We start from the raw sequence: 21,082 nt of genomic DNA on the forward strand, positions 1-21,082 counted from the left end.
CGAAAGACCATCTGATTTCGCTAAGGCATGATAAAGGTGTCCTTCAACAGTTCAATGGTGTTGCTGGTCCTGAAGGCTCATCTTGTGGAAGGTGCCCGTAGCTGTCTCACACGCTGGCACGTTCCCATTGCCAGAATCCGACAGTTGCCACATTACCGACAACCCAGCAGGCTGTCCACTTTTACACATCCTGTGATAGAGTGCGTTTGTGTGTGCGTGCGTGAGTGAGAGAGCACAGCAATACTGTGCTTCCGATCATAGCACTACTCACAACGTTTGATGATATATCGCGTCCTGTTGTGGCATAACCACGACAATATGCAATCGACCTTGACCAACATGCAATCAGTAATCTTCCACCGTCCACGGGTATCTATCTGTCCACGTTGCGAGTCCCGCGGACGTCTGCAAACGGTCTTATTGACGGAGCTAACTTGGAACATTGGCGAATGAGGGACCGTAAGAACAGTGCCGCTGATCAGCTACCAGTTGATCCCGTCAAGCGATCCTTTTCCTTTCTTACGAGTCGCATCAACTTCGAGATCCCGACACACTGTGACAATTGTAAGTTTCACGCAGAAAATGGTATAATCAGTACCATAGGACTTACAAGTCTCGGCAGCATTGAATCTGGTACTGTTTTCCTTGCTTCCCAGTAAGACTGGCCAGCTTTTCCTTCCGATTTCTCGCTCCATGCGAAGATGGGAATGGAGCATTTCTAGAAACACCACATCGTGAGCGCTTGGGGCGCTGTGCAGTTAAAAAAATGGCTATATGTCAGCCAATCTGGAAAACCACTTTGAGACAACACGGCCGATGCGAGACTTACGTTGTATTCGAGGCTCCAACCTTGGCGTGGAGCTCTTCCAGTCGAGAAATGCATTGAGCGACGTCGGACTTGAGTCTAATGGCAGATGAAGTTGCTGACTCCGAGGATTTTGCCACAACTGTATAGGTGACTTTGCATTTCGCTGCTTCTGACGGGAAGATCGTAATCAGAAGGTAAGAACTGGGGGCTCTCAAGGTGAAAATGTCCGACATGATAGAGGGCTTCTCATGCCCCTGCGATAGATTCTTGACCAGTCCGACATTTTGAGGACTGATTGACGGCAGCGAAAAGGCGTCTGTGGACTCTGCACGCTCGATGTCAGTCCCAAAATCAATGCCAGATTGGCGGAGGAAGAGTGATACCGGCGAATTTCCAGTTGAATGCCCCCTCGACGTCCCAACTCTCCACGAATCTCTTTGGCGTGGTGGTGTCAATATGGGCATCCGAGCGAGGTTCGAGGCTGAGGTCGACATGAATGAACCCGTGTCCGTCGGTGCGCACATAGACCTCGAACAACGAGTTTTGTTCGGGGTGGAATCCTTTCAACCCGTCGAATTTGGGTGCCTTGACCAGGCGACCCTTGAGGTCGTACGACCAGCCGTGGTATCTACATGACAGGACCGGCGTGCAGCCCACCTGCTTGGTCGAAACGACCGGGTACGCACGGTGCCTGCACACGTTGTGAAAGCACCGCAGAACGCGGTCCTTGCCCAGGACGAGGAACAAAGGGAAGCCTGCCGGATGCAGGACGACTCGATAACTCCCGGGGGTTTGGAACATGCTCGCGTGCGCCACGGCGATGGGCATCTGTTCGAGAGGAATGAGCTTTTGGAACAGGTCGGTCGGACGGCTCCTCGAGAACAGCTCACCTTGACCAATATAGACCGTTTCTCGTCGTCGAAGTTCGTCTCCGAAGTCCACCAACCGTCGGGGAGGTCCGACACTTTTGTCACATCGCCGTTCCGAGCGGTGATGGTAAAGTCACTCAGCTTCCCCCGGGGGAACGAGGCCCGAGAAGCTGGCGTGTGATTTTTCCGTGAAGACAGAACTCGGAATGTAGCAAGGCTGACTACCAGCGCCGTGACCGTCAGGACGGCGGGTGTGACCCAGTGGGACAATTGGTACACAACATCTCGCCCATCTTGTTGAGAGCCAAACGTTGAAAAGTGAGATGACATAAAGAGCTTCAAGTCCACCGAGCGACCCCAAGCGAAAATAGTGATACTGTCTTCTTTATCCCCCTTTCCTTGACGGTATCTTTATACTTTAGGTAGTTATGATACGGGTTTCGATAAACGTACCAGGATACCAGAAATTATATGTTGAGTGTATAGCCTAAAGCTGTGAGGGTACTGTGTAATAATGAAAACGCCAACATTACTAAGGATTCTGAAGTAGATCTCTTTACGACAGAGTTCACCAATCAATTGAAAATCCCAGGACTTTGAAACCCAAAAGGGATATGAATTAGAGTTATCGGCTAAATTTCTGTGGATCCCATGAGTGATACCCTCGAAGAACGGGCAACGCAAGTGTCGACCCAATAACCAAAGTCCTGTGTGGGGGAGGGAGGGACATTGAGCTTGTGGTCTGGAGGCTCTTATGGTGCTGTATCAAGGCTGTAGAGAAGCCTTAGAAAACGTCGACTATCACGCCCTCTAATCGTTGACTGCAGCACCACGGAGGTCCAGGCACCTCAGCTGGATGAAAGTAGTTATTGATGGTTGAGGACTATTGCTCCGCTAAGCAGCATGATACTTGCACAATTTTTGAACTTCTCAAGTCTCGCAGAGGTGCTCAACGATCTATTAGTGCCCACAGATGGACGCATGGTTTTGATTCCTGCCGAAAACTCGACCTTGCTTCGTAGCGACCAGAGTTTCATTGCCCTTCTTAGTCTACAGGAATGGCCTTTTCCTTCTCGTATTGGTCCATAACCATATCATAGACTATCTGCTGATAATCTGTCGTAATGTCAGAAATGTCTTCGTCTTGAAACGACTGGAGGAGATGGAAAGATAGCGTGAGATCGAGAATACTTACAGGAGACTCCGTTTTCCCTCTCAGGGTTCAAGCATCCCTCTGTGTAGACGCCTTTCTCGAGATTCGTCTGCGCAAGCTCACAGAGATCGAAATCTTCATTGGCAACTTGGCGCACGAATTTGTAATACTCTTTGAACTTCTCCCCGGTCACCTCGTTGTAGTAATCAAACTCCATCCGCGAAAGACCCGGCGAAGAGTCCGGACAGACGCGGAACGAGGACATTCCGCCGTTGTACAAATTCAGCGTGCAAGCCGGGAAGAAGTACAAAAACAATCCATCTTGGTTATCCTTTGGGTTGGCGAAATGGCGGGACCAGTTGTGGTGGTTTTCCACCCGGTAGAAGGTCGGGGGATAGAGCCTCGAGAGTCCTGGATGGGCGAACTGGCAGTGCAGGCACTCCTGGAAGCCGTCCATCATGGTTTTCCAGTTGAATTTCCCGGGATAACTCAGACTGCGGCGGTAGGGCATCTTTGTGAGATCGTAGCTGTTGAGCAGCTCTTCGAGGCCCGGAAAGAATTCCTGGAATGAGGGCGCTTCTTCTGAGATGGTCGTGAAGACCAGGCCAGACCGAGTTCGGTGTGTGCGTACTTCCTTCCCCTGTGAGACGGACGAGCATGAGCAATAGTAGTATACCGTCATTCGGATCCTGATGCGGCACACGTACCGTAGACTGATTGAATACTCTGACTTCTTTTTCATCGTCACCAAACCCGGTGGTGGGTTTAGCCAGCAGGGAGACTTGAGAGATTTCATAGACTAGGTCTTTTCCAGTTTCGAATTTGGTGATGATCCCCAAGAAATACCACGCCCGGAGGAAAATGGCACGCCGCTCCAGCTCGTGCAGTGGTTTGTGGCAGTACCAGCTAGCTGGGAGAGTGGTTGGAATGGCCATTGTGACGGAAACAAAGGATAGGCTGGACGAGTCGTCAATCTGAAGATGGGAATGATGAAGCTTTTGACCCTCGAAGTATACACGGGTACCCAGGATAGCAGACGAAGAAGGGCCAGATCAGTTGGGGGACATCTTGCCTCCTTCAAGGTGGGGATTCGCGCCCGCCCGAGAGGCTTGTAACCCAGATAGGCACTATTTTGAGTTTGGTGGCAATTTTGGCACCTCTACTGGTTAGGTAGAGTACTTGCCTGCAGCAATGGTTGACAATCTCGAATTGATACTGGCCGCCTGGTGCTGGCAGGTGGTGGCTGAGCCTTTGATGCTCTATCGACTCTTCATTCTGCGCCCTACAATGAAAACCCGCGCAGGATACCCAATATTGATATGGAAACTGGGTTACAATTCAAACTAAATAGGCCAACACGTTTCTTTCTCCATTGGACCTAGTGGGATGTTACCTGCACTATCTAGATCAAAAGTTGCGAAGGAATAAAGTATGATCTTCTCGCTCGAATGAACCAATCCAACCCGAACACAACCACAACCACGGCCACGATGGCAATGGTGTAGTTCATGTTCTTCGAGTTCACCGGTAGGTAGTATGGAAACATAAGCCAGACGCTCACAAACACCGACCAGATGATGCTTGTGATGTCGATCGCGTTGCCAAACAGCCGGCCGAGATTCAGGTAGTGGGCCGGCAAGCCTTTCGTCCACTTCGTGTACAGAAAGCAGCAGATGGTGATGATGTAGCTGACGTAGAAACAAATGTTTGCTGCACTAAAAAGAGCCGCCAGCACAAAACTAGGGCCCAGGTTGATCAAGAGAACCAAGCAGGAGAGCACGGCGATCACGCCAATCGCATTGACTGGAACCGCCCAGAGCTTGGTTCGGTGGATGACTGCAAACCAGGAATGCAAAGGCAGTCCATTGTGCTCAGAGAACGACCACCACACTCGGCTGCAAGTCGTCGTGCAGGCTGTGGCCGCGACGATGGTTACTAGGATGTAGATGACGGATGACACGACGAAGAGGGCGTCATTGTGCAGAGAATCCTTGAAGATTTGTATGATTGTCACCCCACCGACAGGGGCCAAGAGGTTGTCGACATTAGTGATGCAGAAGCAGAATATGATGACCATTGGTATGCCCGAGAGACCGGACAAGAAGGCATTTCCCACCATGACTTGTGGAACCTGGCGTGCCGGATCTGGCATCTCCTCGACCATGTGTGCAGCGGAATCGAACCCGTTGATCGCCGTTGACCCTGGCAGCAAGCCGAGGAAGAAGACAACACCTTTCGAAGGCCACCCGGATTCGTTAACAACATCTACGAAAACGGATCGTGCCGACTGTTTGGGATGTGCCTGGACCAGGAGGCTGACGGCGATAAAGATGATTCCGGCGTTGGTGATTACAATCATGGCCTTGAGGGAGTATGGCCAGGTCTTGGAAGAACGGGATATTCCAGGCTACCGACGCAAGCGCCTGGGCCCACGCAATCAGAACTTGATGCCATGGTTGAGCAGTATACTCGGGGTAAAGGTGCTCGACCGCGGCGAGGAGGATTTGCGCTGTGAGGAGGTAAGTACCGGCATTCCAGAAGAACCAAGCTGCCGATGTCAAGGCTCCAGTCCAAAAGCTCAGAGAATTCTCCCATCCTTTCGGGGCCATTTTACCCACCCAATATATATGTCCTGTTTTGATGTCAGTTAAGCCAGAGGATTTTGGGCTGACACCCCATTGGATAGACCTGGCGTACCACTTGGGTGGGGATATAAAGCAGAAATTTCAGCCAGTGCCACGCACAGGGTGATGTTGAAGAATATGGCGAAGATATAGCCATAGATATAGAAAGGGCTGCCGCCGAGAATCAAACTGAACGTGAGGTAGCTCCCAACCCCAAAAGGAGTCGCCGTGATGCTGTAGACGAGGCCTAGAGTACTCCAAAGGTTGAAGGTAACTCGCATTTGGCGTTCGTGGCCCTCGGTTTGCGAGATTGGCTGTGGCTCAGCCACAGAGCTCTGTGAGAGGGCTTTATCGAGAGATTTGGATTGCTCCGCCATGTTGATAGGCTTCGCCAAAAGTTGAGACAGAAATCCAAGGGACAATTATATCTTTTGTGGCGGGAGGGTAGAGGAGCGCAGAGCAAGGAAGAGCGGCAGCTGAGTATGGGGGAGAAGGCAGGAAATCCGCAGAGAGGGTGACAGGGGAAGGCCAAAGAGGACGGGGTGATGGTAGAAGAAATAGCAGGAGATGTCGAAGTCTTGAAGTTTTTCAATGCCTCCCTCAACGAATTCCAAGAAGCGGTTGGCAAAGTCGACGGCGCTATGGGGTACGCAGACTTCACCCATGGGGAGCCGACGGGTGTGGAGAATAGCACGTTGGATGGATCTTGCCTAGATCTGTTCGTGTTAAGTAGCTTGTAAGAGGCGAATGAGTCCAGCTGCGCCAAGAAAAAGGCCATCGACGGTGACTGAATTCTAGGTGAAAGAAGATCAACAGACAGTCATTCATTTATGGCCTGTTTCCACTTCTTGAGAACTGTGATCGTTAATACGGTCATGTTGTTTTGTCGTCGTGCTCCATCGTCTAAGGCCCAATCGTCCCACTTGGTCCTCGGCAACTCTATTCGCATACCTAGTATGGTCTAGCCTGATGCGGGCGATTGTTAGTGCTCGCGCTGTTCAGGTGATGGCCATGTGGACGGACTGGAACGGACATGGAATACCCGTGTCATCTCGGTTTTGGTTGGAACATTGTCAGTTGTCAAAGGCTTCCCATAACAGGAGTTGTCCTATGCGCGTATATTTTGTCGAACATGTCAAGATAATCCAGTAGGGACTTCCTCTAGCCTTGTGCTCTCACCAATGAGCGGAAGACAATCTGTGCCGAGCCCGAAGCCGTGCAGGTGAATCGCGCTGGTCGAAAAGGCTGAATATCAGCTACGAGCGTCACGATAAGGGAATGGTCGAAACCGCCACCGACGTGGCTTCTGACTCGAATTCTTGGAGTGATGATTAGACGGCCACCACGGGATTGCCTCTTTCCTCCCACTCCCTGGCAACAATGATCCAGTCTTGTTGAGGAGTCTGCCACAGCTCTTGCAAAAATGTTCGTATCTTCGAGAAATGGCGAAAGCCTGTGCTGGCCGACATCAATCCACACGTGGTGGCGATAAAATGCTGTCGTTCAGGATGACGGCAGTTGCAGATGCCAGCAACGAAGAGCGGCCACGCAAGATTATGCATGATGGACTTCACATCGTGAAATTGGTTCAGTGACTGGAAAAGTTTATCAGCGTGATATTGTGCCGCCGGCCCAAGTTCGAGTTGAAGACGCTTGCATGCGTACAAAACCCCAGAATGATGGAAGATGTTAATGAACCGGACAAAATCCTCTTTAAACTGATGGCATCGTCCCTCCATCATCTGCCCGGCTGCCAGGAGGCTTGAGCCTCGCGCAAGCTCAAATTCATCCTCGAGCTCCTCTAGCAAGGCAACGGGATCTCGTGAGATGGTCTCGGTTTCCTGAAAAGACAGGGTCGTGATCTTATGGACCACCTGAAGGAACCGTCCGAGAACGACGTCGCCGCGTCCGAGTTCCGGCAGAATGACGGCCTGGATTTGCTCTGGATCGAACAACGTGGTGCACATGAGAACATCACATAGAGCAAGTTGATTTTTGAGGAATGCAAAGAGCTCTTCCGAGGGTGACCTCTTGAGAGATAACGTATGGAGCAGGATTCGAGCCGCCTGTCGGTGGAATCGCGCTCGTGGAAGTTCGGCTCCAAAGAGTGATTGATTGGCAAGCACTAGCATGGAAGCCAAGGTCCCTTCAATCGAACCGTAAATGCCTTCCACCACCAAATTGTTTTCGACAACGTTCATTTGCCGTATATGTTCCGTAATCTGGGTGATGGCAGCCTCACACGCTGCAGATGAGAACTCCCGTCCGTAGTCTGGCTCTTGAGGCATGTGAGCTGCAGCAATAGCACAAATTGCGAGACGCAAGACCGGGTGATGCTTTGCCATGGGGACGACCAGGCGCCGGTATTCGTTCGCCTCGGAATCTAACCAGACCATCATTGGTGCAATGCTGGTAGCATAATAATCAAAGAATTTCATGATAACAGAGTCGGAAAGCGTGAAAATTGTTGGATCTCGAGCCGGCTGAGCACTGATCTTCTCGGGAGACAAATCACTGAGCTGAGGCCTGCTGTTCCCACGAGTGTCCGGGTGGGGGATGACAGCTTGCAGCGTAGAGAGAGGCTTCGACGAAGGACGTGAGGTCGACGACGTCGTAGCCCAGCGAAGCCGCAAGCCATAACCCGGGCATTCCATGCCCTTGCTGGAGCACTTCTTGCAGGTTGGTAACGCTCTATCACATAAGATGCGCCGCTGCGCACATGTGCGGCAACCTGGACATATGGGTCAATCTCAAGGATTCTCACTCTGCAGGCCAGTGTCGCACAGTACCTTTTTCAGCAACTTGGGGAGACGTTGTACGGCTCATTTCGCCGTTTTACGAAGGCGCCCACCACGGAATGTATTATCATAGTCTGTGCGGGCGTAAAATTCGATAGCATCACCGACTGCACAAAGGCCAGTGGGACTACGGATTGCATTGGCCTCGACAAAGACGTCGAGGGATCGAACCGATTCTCGACAGCAAGACAAAATCCGCTGTCACAATAAAGTTCTCGAAGGACGAAAGATGAGTACTTCTCAATTGGAGGGGGGAAGGTGAGGGGAAACTTACTGTAGCTTTTTGTATCGGGCACATAATGGATCCATGAAGTCCCAGTCTCCCGTGCCTCGGGAAGTGGCTACGAGTCTCCACGGTTCATGACCGATACTGTGGGATAGCTCAACATTCATATAAATGTCAACAATAATCTCATTGCATGCTAATTCGTATACTGCAACTTCATCAACTTAGGAAACAGATTCGAAAATTGTTTTCCCAGGTGCGTCATGTAGTATGTCGATCCAAAGGAAGGACTTGAGACTCGGGCGTAGCTGTGGCCACGACCAGCCATTATTCGTGCCAATATTCTCTCTCAGCTTGGATTTGATCCATGCAGAGTCATCTGTGTCAGAGGCAAAGATGGAGATTTTACCAATCATGAGAAGCCACAACGAAACCTGAGAAGGGTCTCCTTGCAGCTGAGTGTTGACGTCCTCAAAACAAGTCTTGTAGTTTTCACAAAGGTAACTATTCGGAAGATGAATTCCCCGTCGCTCCAGGAAAGAATGTGAGCAGAATGCAAGCATACCGAGACGAATCGCTTCGTTGATCGGGTTGGTTGGAAAGTTCATTCCCAGAAGGGCGTACATCACTGAGCCCATGGTGTTTAAGAGGATTTGGTCGCTGAGCTTGATATTCTTCTCCGCCACTGAGTTTACTAGATAACAGAAGTTGCTCATAGTGTCCCACAGTTCGGCTAATTTCTCGTCTGTTTTAAAATGTGTGTGTTTATCCTTGACGTTGGGGGATTCGTAATTCAGGCAACGAACGGTTGGTGGAGAGGACTTCGTCTGTAGTTGATATTTGATAGATTGTAAAGGCTGCGTGAAGTCAAAGACTGGTTTTGTTCCTTTGTGAATTGCAATGCTGAGGTCGCACCTGAATAAGATCAGCCATAGACCACCAGGTATCACAGTTTCCAATGGATGAGTGAATGCCAGGACTCTTGCTAACCTTATTAACTCGGTGAGAAGTTTAGGAGTATTTTGAAAAGCAGCAATGCCTCCTCGCAGGTTGACAATCGTGCAAAGACCTTCCAAGTGTCTCTTAGCGGTAATATGATCGCCATTTAAATGTGCAATGTGTGCCAGAGTTAAGATGATCAGTATTGTGGGATTAGAAAGAGATTCCGGTTCGTTTTCATCTGAAATCGAAAGCCTCTCGCGAAGGAGCTGAATTGTCTTCAACATCTGCATCGACGACCGTTTACTGGAGCGACCCGAAACCAAATCCAAGTATGCTTGAGCTCCAAACATTACGGCATTAAGATAGGCAGGATCGTATGTCAACGGATCGAACATTGATCTGTCTTTTACGTTGAAATCAAAGCATCTCTCTAAGGGAAAGAAAATCTGTTTCGAGGTGGAGGTGACTTCAAAGGCCAGCACCATTAGTTTCTCAGCACATCTTACATTATATTCTGCCAGATACATTAGGGCGCGGTCACTTACATTTCAAAACTTCCCATAGCGTAGATGGCTCTACTGAATCGGCAAACCGTAACAGAGACAATTCTGAGCCAAGCCGATTGGGAACTGAGGAAGCAGGCTCCAGGTCTAGCACTTGTTGGACTGGTCTTGAGACTGAGATTGGAACAACCGTCTTGGGTTTTCGTCTGCTATGCAAGATTTTTCCGCGATTCTTCCCCAGCATGCAATGGCTCCTGATCAACTTACGCATTTCAGGATCCGTTTTCGCCATGCTGGTGGAGATGACGAATGGCATCCCTGGCGCTGATTGACGAGCGAAAGGTCAAATCAATCGCCTAGGAAATGAGATAACCGCAAACTCACCCGAAGTATCCCTGTCGTTAGCCATGCTGCTACCATGGTAGTCAGAAAATTCTGATGCAGCGTCAAAGCTTCACCTAACACCCTGACGAAAACACCGTTGCGGAACCATTCGGACTTTCAAACCGGGTAGGCTCTGTTCACCAAAAGAGCCGGACACATAACACAGCTCTGAAAGAAACGTTCAAAATGGGACGAAATACTGTACACGCAGAATCTTCTAAACGGATGAAGTTCTTGTCGAAAGCTTTGCCGGCGGAGAGATTTAGCGTGCTTGAGATTGTTTCCCGCTTTAAGAATAGCGCGAGCTGCTCTCGAGGCCACCATCCAATTACCTCCCTCACACTCCTGCGCTGTGGGTATGAATTCTTTCTTGAAGACATACGTTGAGTACATTCTTGATTGCCGATGCACATCCGGTCTGGAAATAGGCATCAATGTACTCTTCCGCAACGCAAGTGAAGGAGTAGTACGAAACCTTGTTTCATTCCGCTCTTCGCGGCAGGTCTGTCTCCTATGGTATGCTTTAGAGACGGCCCAGATGGCGCTGGCTGAACTATTGTTCTCGGTTGCGAGTAAATGCACAGAAACTATATAAGTGGCAGCATTTGCTTCTCAATCTGACCTTTATCAACATTCCTTCTTGACGGTGACTCTTCGAAAAATCTTCCACCAGGCTTTCAATACCAGACTTAGTACTTTCCACCTGGAAATTCAACATGGCTGCTCCAAAGGTTATAGTATTTGGACCGTCTGGAGCGGTTGGGTCGGCCACCGCACGGACTGCCCACGAACTCGGAGCAAGGGTGGTACTGGCGATGCGGGACACGAAAAAGCCCATCCCAGGCCTCGACGAGGCAAAGGTGAAAGATGGCAGTTTCGAGAGAGTACAAGCCGATCTACACAGCCCCGACTCTGTACGCGACGCTGTAACTAGCACTCAAGCAACCCGTGCGTTCATTTACATCGCCCACCGCTCACCCGACAACATGAAGTCCACCATTCAGGCACTCAAGTCAGCCGGTATCGACCTGGTGGTATTGCTCAGCAGCTTCACCATCCAAGGTGAGCCAGAGGATGTGAAACCTAGTGAGGTTATACCCTACCTACACGCTCAAGTCGAGATCAGTTTGAAAGAGGTGTTTGGCCCAGGCGGATACATCGCGGCCAGACCAGGTTCATTTGCCAGCAACACAATACAGTACAAGGCAGGACTTGAGAGCGGGTCGGTCAAGATTTTCGCACCAGATGCTACGATCGATGCAATTGCTCAAGAGGACATTGGGAGGGCCTGTGGCACGGTTCTTGTGAAAGGGCCGCTGGACGAAAACACCCCGGCCATGTATCTGTACGGGCCACAATTGATCTCCCAAGCGGACTGCGTCAAGACACTCGCAAAGGTATTGGGCAAGAATCCTACCGTTGAAACGATGGGGAGCGAGGAAGCATACAAGATGTTTACAGAACAGCGTCGCTGGCCTGCGCCTCTCGCGGACTACATGATCAGACAATCGGGGGCCGTAGACCCGGCACGCGGTCTGGTTTGTGGCTATCCAGTCGGCCCTGAGCAGCTGTCGAGTGTCGAGAAATACACTGGCAAGAAAGCAATTACGTTTGAGGAATGGGTAGAACAGAACAAGCAGATGTTTATCTCTTGATAGCTGCAGAAAACATGACATGCCCAGTTAATGTTTTCCCTGATCGGTCCACGGGAAATCTCGGCCGTCGCTGTATGTTCTCGCACGGCTTGCAGAAAATAAGTAAATGTCATTACAATATTAGACGAGGTCTAGACTGCCTAGACTGTCTAGACAATTGTTAACACAAAATTCATTAAATACATTAATTAACTGAGCATATTAAAACCTTTCATTTAGCTGATTTCATTAACTTATAAACATTATGGATAATACATTAATACTAAATCTCAAAAGTTTTGGTTCGGTATAGGGATAACTTTGAGTAGTTAATTATACAAAGATTCGTACTATATGGCATAATCCTGCACTATACGGTGTTAGGTACAGGTATTCTACGCTAATTGTAATGTAGCTATTAGTGCTAGTATCCCGAAGCTACCAACTGAGATTTTAGACTATACCCGGTTGGGCCGGTCCGCTGCCCTTAGCATTGATCGCCCCTCACAGTCTTATGCACCTTGGACGATAGTGTTATCGGTTGCATGGACAATCGCCGTCCATTTCCCATTTCCTCAAAAAGAGAGCTGTTTAGTTTGTCCACACCCTCTCTCTCCATCCTGAAACGCTCTTCGTTTCTTCTCCCTCCCATCATTTCCCACAAGCTGGGGGGCCGAACAAATCGAGATCCCTGTCACTTCATGTCAACCATGGCTGTCCCATCAAGTTTTGATTCACTCGCCCAAACGATTGCCTCGTTCGGCATCGTCCAAGGCTGTGTCACTTTGGTGCTGGCAATCTCTGCATGGGTGGTGCTACATGCCACCTACAACGTCTATTTCCATCCATTGGCTGCCTTCCCGGGCCCTCGACTTGCAGCTGCCACGAGTTTGTACAAGGCATACATCGACGTCGTTGCGAAGACGGGCTTTGTACAGGCTCTGGAGAAGTTACATGCTCAATACGGTAGTCATTAGCCAACTCTCTCTGCGACAGTATCTGACCGGCTATCCACAGGAAACGTAGTGAGGGTGGGTCCTAACGAGGTATGTGTTGGAAGATTGTTTTTTGTGCCTCTTCAAATCGGTGTAACTCTGGTGCACAGCTGCACTTTTCTAACCCCGAAGTCTACCACGAGATCTACAATGCCAACAACCGATGGGACAAGGAGAAGAACCTGTATCATAGCTTCGGCGAAGACAGGTCATCCTTTGGGTTTCTCGAGTACAAAGACGCCAAACCGAGAAAGGACGTCCTGGCCCGCGTCTTTTCGAAGAAGGCAATCACCGAGGCTGAAGGTCTCGTGAGGGAAAAGGTGAGTGGCTAAATAAAGGTAGATGGAGGGGAGAAGACGTGAACTGACATGGTCCAAGGTTATTGCACTGTGCGAATCCTTCCGTCGCCATACGGACAGCCCAGTCAATTTGTTCTATGCCTTCCGCTGCATGTCGATTGATGTCATTACCTGTCAGTATGACTTGTCTCTTGGTATCTTGTGCTAATACGCAGGGGGTAGATTTGTGTTTCGGTAACTCGGTGGACGCTGTCAATGCCCCCGATCATGCGGCACCTATCATCCTAGCCTTGGATGCTTCGTTGCCAGTGTTTCCCGCCTTCAAGCATTCGTCCATGTACAAGAACATGATCATCCACTGCCCGCCTAACATTTCCAAGGTCATCAGTCCCCAAACTGCGGGTCTGGTCGACCTTCAACAGGTCAGATGCGCCCGCCAATAAACCGATCGAGTGAATTTCGTGCTGAATCAATGCAGGAGCTTAAGAGGGAGATTAACAACGTCACCAGCAATCCCGAAAACTTGAAGAAGCTACCACACTCGACGACAATCTATCATGAGCTTCTGAAGCCAGAATCGAATCCCGGAGGCCAGGTTCCAAGTGCTGGAAGTTTGTACGAGGAGTCGCAGGCTTTGATGTTTGGTGGTGCAGACACGACAGGCACAACACTAATGCATGGAAGCTTCTACGTCATGACGAAGTCAGACGTGCGTAAGAAGCTCATTGCGGAACTTCATGAAGCTTGGCCAGATCTGGATCAGCCACCGTCGTTGGCAACCTTGGAGAAACTCCCGTACCTGGTGAGTCGACATGATCGATTGTCGACGAGGGCTGGCTAACCATAGAATACAGACGGCAGTACTCAAAGAATCCCTCCGAATGAGTCCCGGTGTCGCTTCGCCGCTACCGAGACATGTGCCTCAGGCCGGGGCAAACATCGACGGCAGATATATACCAGGACGTGTATGGTTTCCCCCGCGCGATGGAAAATATCTGTCTCCCCAATGCTGATTCGCGATGACAGACCGTTGTGGAAATGAGCAGTCATTTTGTGCACCGTAACGCAGATATTTTTGAGCAACCCAACGAATTCAAGCCTGACAGATGGCTCGGTGCGGATGGGAAGAAGCTGGAGAGATGGCTCGTCAGCTTTTCCCGAGGCCCGCGTAGCTGTCTCGGCCTGAAGTAAGCCGTCATATCTGCCCCTGGCTCCCCGGCCAATACTGATCATCGTCTAGTCTGGCATGGGCAGAGCTGTACCTGACTTTTGCATACGTCTTTCGAGAATTCAACCTCGAGATCGACCCTTCAAGGTATGCAACCATAAAGATACAATGGACTGATGAGATACTGACAAAGAGATGACAGCCCGAAAGAACTCAAGTGGCGCGATTGTTTCCTCCCTGAGTATCTTGGACCACATCTGAAAGCGAACATGACCCCAGTGACGGCGTGACAACTTCGTCCGCAATCGACAAACAGAACCAAGACATGACTAAATCTACACAGAGGACAAGAATGGACAAGGAAAGGAAGACTGAAGATACTCGTGTAGTAATGCGGAAGATTTGTTAGGCCGCGATGGAAAAGGCCGCAAAGTACATACAAAAGTCTTTGACTTTATCAGGCCCTGACGATAATGCTAATAGTGGGCGACCAAATTGATGTTCCTGGAGTATTGATGTTCCTGGAGATACCCAAATTGCGATACAAGAAATCATTTCTTCCAAGATATCCAAAAAAAAGCTGAACATTTGTCTAAGATGTGGCCGTCTTCTTTGTGATATCGGCGCTGCCCAGATGGGTGTGACCAAAACTGGTTCCATACTTTAGACCAAACCCAAACATGCGATCCATGCCAATATGCGCGAGCCAACTGAGGGCTATTCCGGTAAGGACCTTGTTGTTTCGTGCCAATGCTGTGCAAAGCAGCAATATCGGAGGTGTTTCGGTGTGGACAGTGTTGTATAGAGCGGCACCAGCGGTAGTGTTGGCCAGGTAGCCCGCCATGCCCAGATCTGGAACGAGTAGTAGACCGGCAAAAGCCCACCAGGATTGTCCGAGTCGCGAATATGCCCAAATTGTCGAGCCGAAGATACAGGCACCTTCAAGTCGCAGTAGCAGTCGTGGCCATGTCTTTACAACGCCATCATCCGACATGATGAGGTAAGATGATAGAGGGAATGTGAATCGTACAAAATATCTATTCGAGATTCTTCAGTGTTTATCATCTACGGTCAGATGGTGATCGAAGAAGGAATAGCAAATGATAAAGAAGGAAGTACTCCGTACATCCCCCATATATATCCTCGGATACGAATACGACGATTATGGAATCGACGCACGGTTCTTTTGTGGCTTTTGGGGCTTTTCGGGGCTCTGAGTACAGCGGCGGCGGTATCAATTCCTCCGCCCGGGCACGACCAGTCATTATCTCCAGAGTGTATTGAATCTCCCTACCTTGGGCTTTTTTCTTGATGCTGCGGTGGCTTGTGTCCATCATGATGATTTTCGTATCAAGATGTTAAGATCAGAGCAGCAAATCTAGTGCTGTACTGCATGTTTACAACCTGGTGAGTGAGTAAACGTTGGACGAAACCATGATCTGGACGATGGCTTCGCTAGTGGCCAAGCCCCCCGAATTCTGACCTCAGAGACCGCCGCGTAGGCAGCATCATTTTGAGTACATGGCTTCATCCCGAGTGGAATACAGTGACAATTCTACTGAACATTTTCGACTCTTTCGACTAGCAGAAAAAGGATCCCGCGACGACTCAATCTGCCGTTACTGATCACTGCTGAACTAGGATCTCATCTCATCTTCCCGTCTCAGCTACATCTCTTCATGTCACCATTCCCGGCTTCACAATAAACAATGGACTTTGCGCCGTACCAAGATGAATCTCCAGAGATGTGAGTTGTTTTCTGCTAAGAACCGTCTGGTACGATCTTTTGATCCTAACTGACATGCTTTCTCTCTAGAGAACGTGCTCTATCTCCCCCTCCTGCTAAGAGCAGGCCGTCTCTCGACTCTCAAAGAGTGCGATCTCCTCCTCCACCTCAAAGCCGACCATCGCAGCCTCCCTCGAGAACCATATCAGAAGTTGCACCACACCCGCAAAGAGCTTTCGGGAATAATAATAATGCCTTTGCTTCTTCGCAGCAAGAGCGGGGACAGAGTTTGGAGGCCTTCGAGACGAGCTTGCCTATCAGGTTGGACTATGAAGCCTGCCTGGCATACCTTCTACTTCCACCTGCCGGAGGGGTGTTTCTTCTCATCTTCGAACACAAGAGCGACTACGTTCGTTTCCACGCATGGCAATCGAGCATGCTATTCGCCGTCATCTTCGTTTTACACCTCATTCTCGCGTGGTCCAGCGTACTCTCGTGGATGCTCTTCACGGTCGACCTGTTGCTGATTGGTTTTTTGGCTATGCATGCTTATCGGGATGTCGATACCTTGGATCACTACGAGGTCCCATTCTTCGGGCGTTTGGCGAATTCCTTTGTGGATGATGAGTGAGCATCGATTGCATCCAGTCGATTTACTGCCAGGACCCCTCCAGAAGACAAAGCGTTGAGAAATAATTAGTCAAGAGAAGGCTTTTTCGGACAACCTGTATAATATCCTTCTCAAAGAGTACGAGATCTAATCGGCAGATGGTGCTTATCCAAGAAGAGATGGGTGAAACTACGGACTTTTAACAAAATTGTACAAGCCGCCCAGATCGATTCAGCCATCGTCAAACTGATTACACGTGAGATCCCAGTGCCAAAGTGGGATATTGTTGAGGACGGCTTGGAACCACCATACGTCGACATTACAGAATCTGCTGGGCAGGCGTGCCTCTCTCCATCGAGTCATTGAAGCCTCTCAGACAAGGCCACAATTCTCACTCCGATGCCATCCAGAAACACAATACGCAGCAAATGTTGATGGGTCAGTTAACTTCGCAAAACGCAGCCTTGGGGGCAAATTCCGGCTCAGTTGTACAAGTATTGGTGCCGTGGTTGTGTAGATTACCCTCCACCTCCGGCGGCTTCTTCCTTTCCCGGGCGTCTGGCAGACAACCTGGAAAACGATTTCTGCAGTAGAAAGGTATCCGGGAAGGGAGATGCAACTCTTTATTCAAATAATAATTATAATAATAATGCATTGTACCGATAAAAACCATGACAATGTGCTGTTGGTGCTGGGAATAACATCGGCCTGTTTCGAAACTGCGCCACTTGTTGCTGGGGCGACGAGTCTGTTTGGGGAGTTGACCGACTTTGTCACTCCAGGACCGTGTTCAATGTAGGCCAGTTCCTTTCTCAAGACCAGAGTGCACAGACATACAGCCATTTACCTGCGACCTCTGTCATATCAGTTATCCATATGTGATCGCAGCCATCATAAACCCAAATTATTGTCGCACTCTCTACAGTAACAGAATCGAACGACGCAGGGCATAATGCCTCCAGGCACTGAGTCCGAGATAGGAGCCCCTCCTTCAGTGCCGTTAAGCTGTAAGACTTCCGACGGAATAGAACCATCAATGGAAGCAACTAACAAGACCAGTTTCGAACAACTTTTGGGGACGAGATGACGCTGGAGTCGATCCTCTGCTGACCCGAATGCAAAGTGCCCGAACGACCTGCGACGAATTGAAGACATTCTACGCCGCTCGCGCCGCGCTCGAAGAAGATTATGCGAAGAAGCTTCACAATTTGTCAAGGAAGCCACTGGGAAGCGTTGAACAAGGGACGTTGCGGGCGAGTCTTGATGTCGCGAGAGGGGAGACGGAGGCTATGGCCAAACAACATGGCTTGATCGCTCAGCAAATGAAATCTGAGCTGGAAGAACCGCTGGCCGCGTTCGCAGGCGGCATGAAGGAGCGCCGCAAAATCATACAGAATGGGATTGAGAAGCTCCTAAAGACCAAGCAAGCGCAAACCGCTCACGTCAACAAGGCTCGAGACAAGTATGAACAAGACTGCTTGAGAATAAAAGGTTACCTGGCACAAGGGCATATGGTCATGGGACAAGAGGAGCGGAAGAACAAGGCCAAACTCGAGAAGACACAGATCAACATGGCTTCGAACTCTCAAGAATACGAAGCTGCCGTCAAAGTGCTGGAGGAAACCACTGGACGATGGAACAAAGAGTGGAAAGCCGCCTGCGACAAGTTCCAGGATCTCGAAGAAGAACGATTGGACTTTACCAAATCTTCTCTATGGGCATTCGCCAACATTGCATCGACAGTCTGCGTGTCTGATGATGCCTCCTGCGAGAAGATTAGGCTGGCACTGGAGAGTTGTGAGGTGGAAAAGGACATAACCAGCTTCATCAAGATCTGCGGTACCGGTCAAGAAATTCCAGATCCTCCACGATACATCAACTTCTGCCGAGGCGATGTTGACAGCCAATCTGAAGTTTCGGAAGATGACAACTATTCAGTGGCACAGTTCTCACGAACGACAAATCCCGCATTCAGAAGCTCATCACCAACACATTCGAACGTAACAAGAACCACACCTCAGCGCATGTCAGAAGAGCCGACGATTCCGAATGAAGAAGACTTGCCTACCCCTTCAAATTCAAACAGTGGACGGCCGCCACCTCTCAATTACAAACAGACTGGTCCCAATGTCCCTCCAAATTACTCGCCAAGTCAACATGGCGATGTGCCTCAAGTACCACATAACCAGTATCCAACAGATGGAATGACCATGTTCTGTCGAGCAGATGCTGCGTCTTCGGTGTCAGGGTCTGCCTTGTCTTCCAACACCCGACCGGAAAGCAGAGACAGCGAGAGCCAGTATTCCGTACCCAGCTCCTTCACCAGTGCTGATCCGATGTCAGGTGCAACGTCACCAATCAAAATGGCGCCGGCAGGTGGTGTGGAACTCCCTGGAATGGGCTCACCAGAAAAATCGGTGCAGAAGAAGCGGTCTGGGTTCTTCTCAAACAGTCCTTTCCGGAGAAAGTCGAGAAAAGGCCACGACAGTTCGAAGACCAGTCCTCAGATTGGCGACCCATGGTCCTCAAACCCAACAAGTGGCGGGAGAATCAACCTCAATGCTCCAGTATCCAGCACACAGTCCAGCCCTACCAAATCTCCCACCAAGCAATCGACGGGCTTCTTCAACCGCAATGCTGGATCGATGTCATTCGAGGGGGAAGAGCCCGTGGACCCTCGCGCGAACTTCCAATTGAATGTCGGTAATAACGTATTCGATGTCGCTAGTCCCGATGGACAGGATTCTACGCCGAGAGCCAGCATGACAAATCGTAATTCGTTCCTTCCTCCACCTTCAGCAATGGGTGACGATATGATGAACGACCCTATTGCACAAGCACTGGCAGATCTCAAACGAACCTCAAACGGCGTCACAGGGATGGCCAAACAATCGAGTACCCGTGTAGCCGTGGATCGATATCACGGCGTGGCCACCCCAACTCCTGATCAAGACCCAGCCCTCCGACCCGGTATCAGCAGCGCTGAAACTCAGGCTCGTTTAGCGGCGCAGCGAGGAACACCACCACCAGCATACGAGTCTGGAGCGGCAAGACACAGTGTGTTGGGAGTTCCGCAGCCAGCTCACACAAAGAAAGAAATGTTGAACCGGACAGAGACTTGGGGCACAGGATCGGTAACGGCCAATCCGAGAGGTACTCAGCAAGCTAGAGATGGAAGAAGAAGTCCTGGACCAGGTATGATGCGAGCAGCCAGTCCCCAACCACAAGGTCAATATCAACGATCAAGAAGTCCAGCACCTGGCATGAACCCGCGAGCTGCTAGCCCTCAACCACAGAATCAATACCAGCGCTCAAGGAGCCCGGCACCCGGAATGCCTCGAGCTGCTAGCCCGCAACCTCAACGACAGGATCCCTACATGAGATCTCGTAATCCAGGCCCAGGAATGATGCAGCAACAACAGCAAGGTGGGTCGCAGTACCGTGCGGCATCGCCCAATCCATACGGTGGCAGACCAAGGGGTCAAGGCTCGGCATCGAGGCAAGGGAGCGGAATGGAGATGCAACTCAGCTCGTCAGATGTAACCAGGTACGATGGATCCGGTAGCGGCCGAGGACGACAGAGCATGATGAGACCCACATCCAGCTTTGGTGGCGATCGGTACCAACAAGGCTATGACGGGCGTGAATCCAGACAGCGAGGTGGTGGCGGTGGTGGTATGGATGTTGAGTTGAAGAGGGAAAGGAGCAAGAGTTTGGCAAACATTCCATTCCGACCTGGTCAACCACAAGTTTTGCATTATGGTAAGTCACCCGCGTCAAGACAGATGTACTAAGAAACTGACATGCGACTCATTAGCACGAGCAATGTATACCTACACGGCTGCCATCCCGGAAGAGTTGAGTTTCAGCAAGGGTGACATCTTGGCCGTGTTGAGGTTGCAAGACGACGGATGGTGGGAAGCAGAGGTTCGCGAGAGCGTCAAGGGGACAAGGAGTGGTGGTGTTGGTTTGGTACCTAGCAATTATCTTCAGCGATGTTGATCATTTTCTCGGGCTGCTGTTGCAGGTAGTTGAAGAAGATGCTTTTTGAGGACGTCGTGGATCTTGAAATCTTTGTTGCGATGGGACATGTAGTAGCAGTAGCCACTGTTCAGGGCATGGTAGTTTTGTGTTAATCGGCGTTGGGTTGTAACAAGACATATTCACGACTTGTGTTGATCTGGCTCTCACCGTCAAATGTAGATTAGGTATACGGTGAGTACGAGTACATAGTTCAGGGGAGTGTGGGAGTTTGGAGCGTGCTTCGAACTTGGTAAATGTCACTCTTTTTTTTTGCAAGTTGCCCATCGTAGAGATTGGGACTTCGTTTCGTTGTCCTTTTC

General features: G+C 50.1%; 8 protein-coding genes across 10 annotated transcripts; 3 read left to right on the top strand and 5 right to left on the bottom strand.

Moving 5' to 3' along the window:
* Positions 1 to 482: 482 nt before the first annotated feature.
* Positions 483 to 2,007, bottom strand: PV06_02356 (uncharacterized protein; the record flags this gene model as incomplete). Its single annotated transcript, XM_016403027.1, has 5 exons — positions 483 to 553; positions 611 to 750; positions 830 to 1,133; positions 1,192 to 1,636; positions 1,699 to 2,007. The coding sequence occupies 5 exons, from the start codon at positions 2,005 to 2,007 to the stop codon at positions 483 to 485; spliced, it is 1,269 nt and encodes a 422-aa protein (XP_016266924.1).
* Positions 2,008 to 2,722: 715 nt separating this feature from the next.
* Positions 2,723 to 3,765, bottom strand: PV06_02357 (uncharacterized protein; the record flags this gene model as incomplete). The annotated part of the gene is made up of 3 exons (XM_016403028.1): positions 2,723 to 2,793; positions 2,873 to 3,470; positions 3,538 to 3,765. 3 exons carry the CDS (start codon positions 3,763 to 3,765, stop codon positions 2,723 to 2,725), a joined length of 897 nt encoding a protein of 298 aa, XP_016266925.1.
* A 432-nt stretch (positions 3,766 to 4,197) lies between these two features.
* Positions 4,198 to 5,831, bottom strand: PV06_02358 (uncharacterized protein; the record flags this gene model as incomplete). Its single annotated transcript, XM_016403029.1, has 3 exons — positions 4,198 to 5,192; positions 5,242 to 5,462; positions 5,528 to 5,831. The coding sequence occupies 3 exons, from the start codon at positions 5,829 to 5,831 to the stop codon at positions 4,233 to 4,235; spliced, it is 1,485 nt and encodes a 494-aa protein (XP_016266926.1). The 3' UTR covers positions 4,198 to 4,232.
* Positions 5,832 to 8,702: 2,871 nt separating this feature from the next.
* On the bottom strand, positions 8,703 to 10,215 carry PV06_02359 (the record flags this gene model as incomplete). 2 transcript variants are annotated; one of them, XM_016403031.1, is made up of 3 exons in its annotated part: positions 8,703 to 9,393; positions 9,469 to 9,823; positions 9,966 to 10,215. In XM_016403031.1, the coding sequence occupies 3 exons, from the start codon at positions 10,213 to 10,215 to the stop codon at positions 8,703 to 8,705; spliced, it is 1,296 nt and encodes a 431-aa protein (XP_016266928.1). The 2 variants fall into 2 exon arrangements, with proteins under 2 accessions (XP_016266928.1, XP_016266927.1); XM_016403030.1 differs by having other exon boundaries at positions 8,703 to 9,823.
* A 2,377-nt stretch (positions 10,216 to 12,592) lies between these two features.
* Positions 12,593 to 14,951, top strand: PV06_02360 (uncharacterized protein). The gene is made up of 10 exons (XM_016403032.1): positions 12,593 to 12,907; positions 12,959 to 12,987; positions 13,047 to 13,256; positions 13,315 to 13,408; positions 13,458 to 13,657; positions 13,714 to 14,037; positions 14,090 to 14,200; positions 14,262 to 14,422; positions 14,476 to 14,550; positions 14,606 to 14,951. The coding sequence occupies exons 1-10, from the start codon at positions 12,643 to 12,645 to the stop codon at positions 14,691 to 14,693; spliced, it is 1,557 nt and encodes a 518-aa protein (XP_016266929.1). The 5' UTR covers positions 12,593 to 12,642; the 3' UTR covers positions 14,694 to 14,951.
* On the bottom strand, positions 14,868 to 15,397 carry PV06_02361 (uncharacterized protein; the record flags this gene model as incomplete). The annotated part of the gene is made up of 1 exon (XM_016403033.1): positions 14,868 to 15,397. One exon carries the CDS (start codon positions 15,395 to 15,397, stop codon positions 14,996 to 14,998), a length of 402 nt encoding a protein of 133 aa, XP_016266930.1. The 3' UTR covers positions 14,868 to 14,995.
* Positions 15,398 to 15,715: 318 nt separating this feature from the next.
* On the top strand, positions 15,716 to 17,409 carry PV06_02362. 2 transcript variants are annotated; one of them, XM_016403035.1, is made up of 3 exons: positions 15,716 to 15,810; positions 16,045 to 16,150; positions 16,220 to 17,409. In XM_016403035.1, the coding sequence occupies exons 2-3, from the start codon at positions 16,113 to 16,115 to the stop codon at positions 16,758 to 16,760; spliced, it is 579 nt and encodes a 192-aa protein (XP_016266932.1). In that variant the 5' UTR covers positions 15,716 to 15,810; positions 16,045 to 16,112; the 3' UTR covers positions 16,761 to 17,409. The 2 variants fall into 2 exon arrangements, with proteins under 2 accessions (XP_016266932.1, XP_016266931.1); XM_016403034.1 differs by having other exon boundaries at positions 15,716 to 16,150.
* Positions 17,410 to 17,571: 162 nt separating this feature from the next.
* On the top strand, positions 17,572 to 21,038 carry PV06_02363 (uncharacterized protein). Its single transcript, XM_016403036.1, has 3 exons — positions 17,572 to 17,746; positions 17,799 to 20,501; positions 20,557 to 21,038. Exons 1-3 carry the CDS (start codon positions 17,692 to 17,694, stop codon positions 20,739 to 20,741), a joined length of 2,943 nt encoding a protein of 980 aa, XP_016266933.1. The 5' UTR covers positions 17,572 to 17,691; the 3' UTR covers positions 20,742 to 21,038.
* Positions 21,039 to 21,082: the final 44 nt, after the last annotated feature.

Source organism: Exophiala oligosperma, assembly GCF_000835515.1.
Source record: "Exophiala oligosperma strain CBS 72588 unplaced genomic scaffold supercont1.2, whole genome shotgun sequence".
NCBI classification, from domain to species: Eukaryota; Fungi; Ascomycota; class Eurotiomycetes; order Chaetothyriales; family Herpotrichiellaceae; genus Exophiala; species Exophiala oligosperma.